The sequence below is a fragment of the Lycium barbarum genome, chromosome 6 (assembly GCF_019175385.1).
Source record: "Lycium barbarum isolate Lr01 chromosome 6, ASM1917538v2, whole genome shotgun sequence".
NCBI classification, from domain to species: domain Eukaryota; kingdom Viridiplantae; phylum Streptophyta; class Magnoliopsida; order Solanales; family Solanaceae; genus Lycium; species Lycium barbarum.
This window is the reverse complement of record NC_083342.1, coordinates 126,461,665-126,473,045: the sequence shown is the minus strand read 5'-3', so window position 1 is coordinate 126,473,045 and position 11,381 is coordinate 126,461,665. Positions and strand designations below refer to the sequence as shown.

Here is an 11,381-nt window from a genome sequence, read left to right as displayed (position 1 = left end):
CGGGCTCTTACAAGAGAAACTGTTTAATTCTAACTCAAAAGAAAAACTTAAAAACGGAAATAGCAAACAGGTTATCTGAAATTCCGTGGGTCATTTGCACTTTTCCATATTTTGTGCTGGTCTTTAATTTTTGGTCCTTCAAAGGGGTTGGTCTTTAATTTTTTTCATTCAAATTCGAACTTATGCATCATAATATCCACAAGTTATGTCAGCGTCCTTAAAGAACTTATACCCCTATAGGCTAAGTTCTGTTTTGAAGGACAAAAATTAAAGACCAGCACAAAATATGGAAAAAAATTAAAGACAAAAATTAAAGACCAACCCATTTGAAGGACAAAAATTAAAGACCGGTCCATTTGAAGGGAAAACCGTGCAATTACTTTCCAGACAGCTAGATCGGGTTAGATTAAGAACCGGATACTATCAGGTCTTTTGGGTCATTTGCACTTTTGTCCGTATTTTGTGTTGGTCTTTAATTTTTGTCCCTCGAGCCAAACAATTTTTTCGCGTAAAAGAAGTTTATATTTTCGCATTATAATATCTCACAAGTTATGCTCGCGCCCTTAAAGAACTTATGCCCCTCTAGGTATAAGTTTGATTTTAAAGGACAAAATTTAATACCAGCCCATTTAAAGGACAAACCGTGCAATTTCTTCAAGTCTTTTAGCAAATATCCTAACATTATCATTTGGATTGGACCTATGGGCTATGGGAGTTTTCGGGTTTGACAAATATCCCAACTTATTCATGTTATGTGGTATTAAGGAAGTCTTGTAGAATTACAAATAACATTTGAGCATTCAATAAGATTGATTTTATTTCTTTTACAGATTAAACTAACACAGTATATTTCTTTAGCAGGTGCTGGATTGTACTCTTTAATTGTATGTTTCACCGTCTATAAGTGAGAAAACATGAATTTCAATAAATTGGACTATTGTATAATGCTATATTAGTCTAGTCCCATTGTTTTATGTCGTTTCAATGTTGTGACTTGTGAAAAAAAAAATGACAAAATAATTATGGTAGTTTTTTTTTTTTCCATTCAAGTACTCCACAAGCAAAATACATATATATGGACCATGAAATAAAACATTTTATATTATTGGTACTCTCCAAAGTACAACAATCAAAATGAAATAAGACTACTAAATTTGGTGTAAATTAATTGGCCGTGACAGCAGCCTCGACACCATTAGAGCAATGTTAATTGGCCGTGACAGCAGCCTTGACACCATTAGAGCAATGTGGTCCTATGGTACAAATGAAATACGATAGCCCTTGTGCAAGTGCTACTTTGTCGTCTCCTGAATTAAAAACTTGTCCTCCACTACCATCACAGGAGTCATATCCTGCTTTGCTCACTTTCACCACATTGTGCACGCCGGGTGTGTATTTAAACTCTGTATTTTAAGGAAGAAAGACCAAAAAAAAAAAACACAATTTTTTTTTTTCCTCACCCCATATAATTTTAGATCATTTCATTTTATTACTATCGCCTTTGTCCTCTAACAACAACACCCCCCTCCCCTCCCCCCGTTTATGTGGTCAAGAAATAAAAATAAATAAGGAAACTTTTGTGAATGAATGCACTTTTCCATTATTATTTGACTTAAAAAAGATTAGGAACTTTTACCAATGACATCACCAGTCTTGAAAGTCTTCCCATTAGGCCAGCCATTCATGTTGAAACCCCAACCGTTAGCGCCACCAGCAGGAAATGTGTCTGCATTTGAAATGCTGGTTTGGAATAAGATGCACAGAATCATAGCTAGAGCAACAATGGCAACTTTGTTTCCTCGAGACATTTTGAAATGGATATTAACTAGATATGCAAAAGAGATTAGAATGAAGGATCTTAGTGTTGTTGTTCCAATTGAGTAAGAACTTAGACCATTATATAGGGACCTTGTTGTACAGTTGAGCTCATGATTCATTGGATTTGGAAAATCTCTGCTTATTGTCATTATCTGCAATACTTTAATAACCTACCAAAATCATAATATTTGAAGATTATGTGGTAACAAACTTAATGTTTATTTCTATGGTAACTCAATAGAATTTTAACACATATTGGCCCAAATAAATATTATGAACCGTAGAGTTAGATTAGGGAAATTTAGGTGGGTCATTTGCACTTTTGCCTCTATGAAATTGGTTTCGGATTCGAGCCCCTGCTCAGTAAAAAATTTTTAAAAAATCGCTAGATAGAGTTTTGTTACCTTAAGGTAGAGGTCAACATTAAGGCAGTTTTTTTTTTTTTTTTTTTACTCAGTTGAAATTTTGCAAAACTCTGCCTTAAAAGCCTAACTTTTGCCCGAATAGGCCTAATTTGGCTACGAAACTCCGCGTTGCGATTTTGTTTTTAATTTTTTTATTGACCCTGATTTGAACCCCAAATTTCATGGTGTTAGGTGAAGGACAAAAATTAAATACCACCAATTTGAGGGACAAAAATTAAAGACCACCCCCAAATAGGGGTGGGCACGGTATGGTATATACCGAATACCATACCGATACCGAAGTTTTTAATACCGCGGTTTTAGTATTATGGTATTTGGTATGAATTTAAATTTTATTTGGTATTCGGTATGGTATTTGGTATTTATAAAATGGATACTGAAATACTGTATACCATACCGAAGTTTATACTACATATATACAATCCATATATATTATATTTACTACTGCTAAATATATAGACTAGTTTTCGTATAAAAAATTACATCACATCTCATTTAATGCCAATTTGTATCTAATAGAAAATTGTACCATCAAAGCTAACTTTTTATCCAATATTTTCATGCTTTTAGTCTTTCACATATGCTGAGGCCTAGAAGCAGCCTTTAATTTGTCTCTGCTATTTTTTCAATACATTAAGACTTGAAATGGTGGAAATGGCCTATTCTCTCTACTGCTGAACGAAATTTTTGGTGTAAAATTGTTTAGGACCGAAGATTATGCTTAATTTTGGCTAATGTTGTTTAGACTTTGAAACTTTGACTACTCTATCGTGATTCAAATGTCCGTTGTGCAATTGATTAACGAAGAAAATTGCTTGTACTTTCTTTTAAATACGTCTATTTGTGTATGGTGTTAGTTTAATATAATTGAGAAATCTCGAAGTCATAATCCTTTATTACATGAGTATATACGTAAGTCAAAGTCAAATAAACTATGGTTACCGAATTATCGTACCGTGAAATACCGAAACCGAACTTAAAAATATCGAACCGTACCGAATTAATTTGGTATGGTAATGGTATCGTATTTTTAAAAACCGAATACCGAAGTTACCGAACCGAAGTTTCAAATACCGTACCATGCCCACCCCTACCCCAAATAAGGACATCGTGCAAATTACAACCCAATATAGTTGGGTTCCATTTAAATTCATATAATTGGACCTAATGATTTAATCCAACTATGGCGACCCATAGTATTTTATTGGACCCATATTGTATTGAACATGAATGTACACCTAAGTTTGCCTTAGCTCAATTCAAATAAAATATTAAGTGCTTATACAATTTAAAAAAAAAAAACTATAAAGTATAATTCTTTAAATGTGTAAAAGGCTTCACCATCTATATACTTTCTTTATGGGCAATTCGCAGGATTACCCTTCGCTGGAGGTGGTCTTTAATTTTTACCCCTCAAAATGGCGGTCTTTAAATTCTGCCCTTTAGGCAGAATTTGCATAGGCAGAAATTCTGCCTGTGCCCATGCAAATTCTGCCTTAAGGCCCAAATAGTCAGAATTTGCATGACAGATTTGCAAAATTCTGCCTGAATTTTGCAACCTCTGCCTCGCGAAAATTCTGCCTTGCGTTTTTTTTTTTTTTTTTTACTGAGCTAGAGTTTGAACTCACAACCTCAGGGTGTTAGGCGGGGGGCAATACTTAAAGACCACCAATTTGAAGTGCAATCAGCGCAAAAAAAAAAAAAAATCTTTATCACCTCACTAAGTCACTAGTTACATTTTCATTCACGTTTGAAATGGAAAAGCAATTAAGCAACTTTTGTTTCTTTGGTACCACTCTCAGTTTTCTCCCTTTTCTTTCTGTAATATTTCCTTCATTTTTTTGTCTTTTTTACTTCCCTGGAATTATATCAATTTTTTTCCTAGAGATACTTCCATTTACACAAAAAATGAACTTTTCTGGAAAAAAAAAATCTGTTAAACTTGATCAGATGGCTATATAATGGTGCAAATTTTCATTCAAGTGTCATTGCAAAAGTGATATTAGACATTGTCTATTACAAAACCTCCATTCTAATTAATCCCTTCAACATATATCTAGTTAAAAATCCATTCTTAAGAGCCTTAAAATGTATAGAGTGGACATGATCAAAATTTTCCTAGCCATAAGGTTATGCGTCCTGCTCCGAATCAACATTTCAAATGCAGATACTTTTTCTGTTGGTGGCGCCAATGGTTGGGGCTTTAACATGAATGGATGGCCTAATGGCAAAATTTTCGATGTGTCGTTGGTGAGGAAATCATATGTAATTATAATAAGAAAATGCGTACATTCACTTCATTTTCCTTACCTTTTTTTTTTACGTTTTTTTGCTTATATACTTGCATGATTTGTTCAAATTGATTACTATATAATTTACTAGTCATTAAAACCATATTAAACCTTAAAATTAGATCCATTTTATTATTAGCACAGATGACTTTACACGAAATAGTGATGAAGAAAAATGTGTGAATGTGCGTGTGCATTTTTTTTTTTTGAAAATGCAGAGTTTAAGTATATAATTGGAATGCACAACGTGGTGATAGTGAACAAACTTGGATTCAACTGTTGCAATGCTACTGGAGGAGAAGTGCTTAGTTCAGGAGATGATAAAGTGTTAGTTCCAAAAGGGACAACCTATTTCATCTGTCGTATCGGAGATCATTGCGCTAATGGTGTCCAGGTTGCCATCGTAGGCAAATGATTCGCTCTTAAACTCCATACTTATCAAAATCTGATAGTTTCATTTTATTCAAACAATTGTAATCTAGAATGAGTATAATTTTTTATTTATTATATAGTCCATATATACCCTTTGTTTGTGGAGTGATTGTCATTTCATTTTACTCTGTTTCAAGAGTGATGCATTTAAATAGATGGACACATGTTGATTCAAGTTCTCCATTCGCCACTGCTTAATTGACGAACTTTTGTACCGATATAGTTTTCTTAATAGAAGTCCTAACAAATGACTCAAACATTTACATTAATGTTTGTTTTCAAAGGCTGATGGATTTTTAATTTTTTTTTTCCAGCCAAACACCATATTTACGGTCAGGTTTTTGTTCCTCTGGATCCAAATGCGAATCCATTCTCGTGCACTTTTTAAAACTATTTTAGCGTGGAGCATCGAGGGAGGCTTAGTACTATAGTCAGAAAGCACATCAATTTGACAAACATTGCTTCTTAGCGTGCTTGTTAGATAGTGGAGTAGTGCCTATAGTAGGCTAAGGCTCGAACACCAACTATGACATTTTATTGGATAAATATTTAAGTGAGAGTTTAGTGTTAAAAATTTGTGGTTCAAAAAGAACCCTCGACCTCATAATAAGACTAAAATAAACCGATGAGCCAAGGGTCTTCCATGTTTACAAAATTGATAATAAATGTAGTACTTTATAGCTTATTCACACTACTTATGCACAATATTACATGTTGCTAATCAAAGCAGTGTGACACCCAAAACTTTTAAATTTACCTTAATAATATACAACAATGCGACCCAAAACTTCTAAATTTACCTTAATAATATACAACAATGCGATTCAACTATTCTTCTATTGCATACATGTTGATATACAACTATATGAATTCTATGCCTTTGCGTATACAACATAAAAACTTGTGTTGTGCAATTTTTTAATGGACGAATTTGGTAAATGAGTACAAGTGGAAACTTTTTCTTACTCTCCCTAAATAATCATACAAAAATCCCCTTTTAAAAAGATGACATTATTATCTAGTTTAAGAACAAAACATAGTAAGGTCTCACAATCTATATAAGAATATATTCTTCCACTTATAGAATTTCTTTAAAAAAAAAAAAAACGCTAACACCTGGAACAAAGGGGCATTCACTTATGAGCTTTTGGGTCTTGAGAATCGACTTCGAATTTGTTCCTTAAATTGTGAGTAGCAAAGAAGGGTAGGGTTTTCACATCTATGTCCCAGTTCATTGAAGCAACCGCCAAGCATACAAGTATGTTTTTTTTTTTTCACGACGATATTCCAACAAATTAATGCATATTTTAATTAATTTAACAAATATTTGTTATTTTTCACTAGTACTCGATTGAATAATATGCGCATCTAATCTAAACATAACAAATCAATTAATCTACATTTTCTTTAATGAAATTTGCATCCTAATATTACATGATCCGTTCTAAAATTCATTGAACAATAGGGCACTCCTTTGGATATCAAAAAATTTCTTTTGCACAAACTTTTCTATTCAAAAACCTTTTTTTTTTAATTTCTTTTTACATGTATTAAAACATTTTATGTGAATAATACAATCTCTCTTTAGAAAATACTACTATCAAGTAAGCTTAGCTGGGAGAATCAAGTAATTGCGCGATTTGTCCTTCAAATGAACTGGTCTTTAATTTTTGTCCTTCAAATTGGCTGGTCTTTAATTTTGTCCTTCAAAATTGAACTTACGCTTTAGGCGCACAAGTTATTTAATGCCGCTGTCATAACTCGAGATATTATGATGCTTAACTTATGTCCCTCTATACATATGTTTTTTTTCGAAGGACAAAAGGAAATTAAAGACCAGCACAAATTAGGCCACAAGTCCAAATGACCCGAGGGGAATAGGTCCGATGTTTGTTGGGCTTCACCTTACAATACTAGGCCCTCAAAAACCCTGTTAACCCTGTGGTTTCTTCACTTTATAACCCTCTCAACATCTCAAATCTCAAAACCCTAGCAGCAAAGTATTCAGCAGCAGCAGCACAAAGAGCAGCCCTTCATCTTCTTACTTTAAGGTAAGAACCCTAACCAAATTCCACTACTACAGCACAAGTTCATTTATATATTCATTACACATTTCCCTCACACACATCTATAATTTTGTATTTTTTTTTTCCAGGTAATTGGATTTAGTAGAAAATGTCTCTCGGAGAAGTCGCATGTACCTACGCTTGTTTGATCCTCCACGATGAGGACATTCCCATCACCGTATGTTTCTTTACTCTTATAAGTTTTATCGTATTTATCATTTTGTGACGTAGTATTCATTTTGGTTTGTTTTGTTTTTATTGGTAATAGGCAGAGAAGATTTCAACACTTGTAAAAGCAGCAAATGTGACTGTGGAGCCTTACTGGCCTCTATTGTTCTCCAAGCTTGCTGAGAAGAGAAACCTCTCAGATCTCATCATGAATGTCGGTGCCGGAGGTGGTGGTGCCGCTGCCGTCGCCGCCCCTGTCGGTGGCGCCGCCGCTGGTGGTGCTGCTGCAGCTGCCCCTGCCGCTGAGGAGAAGAAGGTAACAAGTTTATTTTGCCTTTTTTGTAATTTGTTTAACTATGAGTTGCGTGATTGTAATTAGGTGTGGTTGTTTGTTGAATGTGTGTACAGGAGGAGGCAAAGGAAGAAAGTGATGACGACATGGGATTCGGTTTGTTTGATTAGAAAGCCTACTGTTAGTATCTTTTGTTTCCAAAAAATATTGGTTAAGTTTTAGTTTTTGATGTTTGAGATATTCGGAAAGTGTAAGACTACATGTAATCTTGGGGGGGTTTATGGACTCCTAATGTTCTAGTTTTGAGCCATTTTTGTCATTTTAAATTGAATGTTTGTCCCTCTATTAGTTGATTCTACTGTTTTTTTTTATTAGATTGTCATCGCCCTTTAACTGTTTACTTAAAAAACGAACAAAATTTTTCAGTTTATGTATTAAGAATTGAGCTGCCTTTTTTATAGTTAAAGGAAGTGAAGTAACCATGTAACATTCTTTGCTTGCTCTTAATCTGTCAGATTGAATCTGTTTGTTCATAGACTGACATAATGTAAGACACTGAGACTGTCACGTAGTTTGATTCCGAGATAGTTGGTGAAACAGCTTAATTGTCTTAATCTTCTGGTTGAAGGGACAGAGTTGGAAATTTGCTCCATTTTTCAATGATATGCATTTGAGATAACTTTTTGTTGGGTTTGGATCCATCTTGCATAAGGATAACATGTAGAATATTTACATATAGTAAGTTGTTTTAGAGAGTAGTCATATCCGAGTGGCGTTGATGAGATTTATTGTAATCATCACATATATGTTTGAGACGATAGAGCCCCTAATGCCATATGTTCGGCCGAATTGTTCTTTGGCTGATATGTCGGCAGTTTAGAATGTCTAATTATCTGTATTAGGTCAGTGTTATTTCATATTTGGATGCTATAGTCTCTACTTAGGCGACTGTTTATAATAGACTTTAGATCTTCCTTCATGTTATCATTCTTGTTAATATATACACTAAACCAAAAATCTTGGTGTCAACTGTTACCATGCCATCACCTCTTAGATCCTTCAATAACCAGCTTCAGCATTGAGTAAAGAGAGAGAATTCACAATTAGATCCTGAATTCTCATGGTTGTAGTCTGCTGTCTTACACGAATGTGTTTAGTAGAAATGGTCCTAAAGAAATAGCGATAAATTATTGTAAGGTGATGATATCTCTGTAGTCAGTCGTTATTGTTTCCAAGAACAAGGATATTATCATCTAGAAGGATTAGACTTGCATGCAACCACATAGTACGAATCCAGGAGCCGCGTGCCATGCTTGTGTTTAAAATTCTACTTAAGCGAGTAGTTGATAATTGTAATCTGCTCATTTGCTTCCTCTTGAACGAAACCAAGAACTTTACTGAATGCACTCATTTCTCCCTTCCACTACATAGAAATCTATTCTTGAATACCTAGCCGAGAGGGACAGCGATGCTGAAGAGCTTTTGAGGGTCAAGACTAAGAGACTGGAGTGAACGCAGTGTACTTCGCCCAACAGTTTTCTCGTCTGTTCCAAAATTTGTCCTTTTATTTATTGACGCCTTCCAGAAAAGGCTACTTGTGTCTACTTTTGTTTTTTATAACCTACAAACCAGGTCTAAAATTCTGTGCTTGAACTAATTTAATTTTGGCATAGATTAGTATGCTGGTTAAATCGTGAATGGAGGTAATCAAGATTTCTCTGCTACCCTATGTCAGTAAAAGCAAAGGAAATAAAATACAACAATGACAACATACCCACAAAAGTGAAGGAAACAAAATAAGGGCGAGAAAAAGATACCAAAACAATGTAGAAGAATTGAGTTCAGCAGTAGAATTGAGTAGAGTTCTTCTAAACTTTCATTGATAAAATCGCTCCAGTGATAAAATTTCATTGCTGCAGCACCATTTTAGGTGTCAACTTCTAAACCCAATTCTTGAGAACTCTGGTGTAGTGTTAGAGATTAACAAACAAAGATTCCAAAACTTTTAAGGAGAAATGATTTTAAAAATGTTTAAAAAGTCACGCTTTGTATGTCAAGGTGGAACTGGTACTGCTTGCTCTGCTTTTCGGTTCGTAGGACGTAGGATGATCTTAAGAGAGCCTCTTCCGATTTCTAGCTAATGCAAGACAAGGTTAAAATCACTTCTACAGCCTGTAAGATCAATTAACTTCTCAACCTTAGACGTTTGTGAACAAAACCAACAGCAGCCAATTGAACTGCACACCCGGAGAGACGCACAGCACCTGTCTATTTCAGCAGTAAAAATAATGCTGTTTTACGATATCCCCAAGGCTGAGTTTGTGAGTTTGTTTACAAGGTACTTCATCCTAATTGGCATTGGGAGAATTGTGTGTTCAGAAAGGGCCGGAAATTTGTCACTCTGTTCCCGTTCTATACTTTGTTGTGAGCAAAATTGGGGCGGTGGTATCTGACTCAACTTTGTATTGGTTCCACAATGACCCCTGCTTATATGGGTATGATTGTTCTAAGCAAAGATGGTTTCGATCCAATAGTCTTCAAGAACAACTAAAGTGGCCACTTTTGTTGGATATTATAACTGCTACGGCAGTTTTGTTTGACCTGGGTAATAGAACATTTCTAGGGATGGCTCCTCTAGGTCCTAATGAATTGGGAATGGCAAGCTTTACAGTTCTCAAACAGGGAGACATTCTACAGGTGTCTTTGATATTGTCCAAAAGGTTTCTTGTTGATACTTCTGTATACGGTAAAAACCGGGTCAATGCAAGACCGGTGAGACCGAGGGTAGGACTAAATGAGCACGAGTATGTTCGATCTTTTCTTCAGACCGGGGGGATTGCACCGAATGCGGCTGACCCAAGATGAGAGAAGTGTATCCGTTAGTCCGGTTTCTCCAAGCCAAACTCAACGTGGCCGTTAGTCCGGTTTCTCCATGTCCGAACTGAACGTGGCCGTTGGTCCGGTTAACCAGTTGCGGTGCTGCCACGTGTCAGGATCGTTCTATCATTTTGTACTGACAACCGTACGGGTGTCAAACCGTACGGTCTTACCTTATCCTTTTAGGGTTTCTTTATTCTAAAAGGCTTTGTATTGTATTCAAGGCCCATAAGACAAACCTATAAATAAAGGACATTTTCCTACTTTGAGGGGTTGACTTTTGAGATCTAGAACATTGCAATAGAAAAATATATTGAAGCTCTCTCTCTCTCTCTCTCTCTCTCTCTCATTTTAGTCCGGATTTGAAGTATACTTTGGCTTGTTCATCCACTCAATACAATATATTGCCATATATATATACTTAGCTCAATCACCAATATCAATATATTTATTCTAGGCGAAAACTTACATATCTATATATATTATTACAAATAAGTCCATATCAATTTCATATCAACCGAATAATAGATTAAAATTCATCCACATATCCTATACCTCACTTACAAATTCAATTGTTATCGAAGGGCCAATTTTCGACATTTCCAAGTTGGGGACTTGGTGCTTCGGAAAGTTACTTTGAACATCAAGAATCCCAATGACCGGAAGTTGGGTCCGAACTGGGAAGGGCCGTACAAGATAACAGGAATGACGGGCAAAGGGTCGTACTAGATGAAATCCATGGACGGACGACGGTTGCGCAATAACTGGAATGTGGCTCATTTGAAGAGATACTACTGCTAAGGTATGGATGCCAACCCTTGTATCATTTTTTGTTGTTAACCTGTCTTCTTTTTTGTAGAAAGTCAGGTACCGGACGAAGTTGGGTCCGAAAACACGTGTTGCACTCTTTTTCTTAGTACGGTTTTGTCCCGAAGTGGGTTTTCCGATAAAGTTTTTAATGAGGTAACAAGTACAACGTGTTAATTTATGAAAACGAGGCAAAGTATCCGGG

General features: G+C 35.4%; 2 protein-coding genes across 2 annotated transcripts; one reads left to right on the top strand and one right to left on the bottom strand.

Moving 5' to 3' along the window:
• Positions 1-1,009: 1,009 nt before the first annotated feature.
• LOC132600152 (basic blue protein-like) lies at positions 1,010-1,881 on the bottom strand. Its single transcript, XM_060313252.1, has 2 exons — positions 1,637-1,881; positions 1,010-1,403 (listed from the first exon to the last, which is right to left on the bottom strand). Exons 1-2 carry the CDS (start codon positions 1,806-1,808, stop codon positions 1,207-1,209), a joined length of 369 nt encoding a protein of 122 aa, XP_060169235.1. The 5' UTR covers positions 1,809-1,881; the 3' UTR covers positions 1,010-1,206.
• A 4,988-nt stretch (positions 1,882-6,869) lies between these two features.
• LOC132598722 (large ribosomal subunit protein P1-like) lies at positions 6,870-7,837 on the top strand. The gene is made up of 4 exons (XM_060311756.1): positions 6,870-7,017; positions 7,122-7,210; positions 7,301-7,516; positions 7,609-7,837. Exons 2-4 carry the CDS (start codon positions 7,142-7,144, stop codon positions 7,660-7,662), a joined length of 339 nt encoding a protein of 112 aa, XP_060167739.1. The 5' UTR covers positions 6,870-7,017; positions 7,122-7,141; the 3' UTR covers positions 7,663-7,837.
• Positions 7,838-11,381: the final 3,544 nt, after the last annotated feature.

Coding starts and splice junctions, on each gene's coding strand:
- LOC132600152 (XM_060313252.1), bottom strand. CDS start 1,808: ATGTCTCGAGGAAACAAAGTTGCCATTGTTGCTCTAGCTATGATTCTG. Junction 1,404..1,636: donor CAAGACTGGTGATGTCATTG/GTAAAAGTTCCT, acceptor CTTAAAATACAG/AGTTTAAATACACACCCGGC.
- LOC132598722 (XM_060311756.1), top strand. CDS start 7,142: ATGTCTCTCGGAGAAGTCGCATGTACCTACGCTTGTTTGATCCTCCAC. Junction 7,211..7,300: donor ATGAGGACATTCCCATCACC/GTATGTTTCTTT, acceptor TATTGGTAATAG/GCAGAGAAGATTTCAACACT. Junction 7,517..7,608: donor CTGCCGCTGAGGAGAAGAAG/GTAACAAGTTTA, acceptor ATGTGTGTACAG/GAGGAGGCAAAGGAAGAAAG.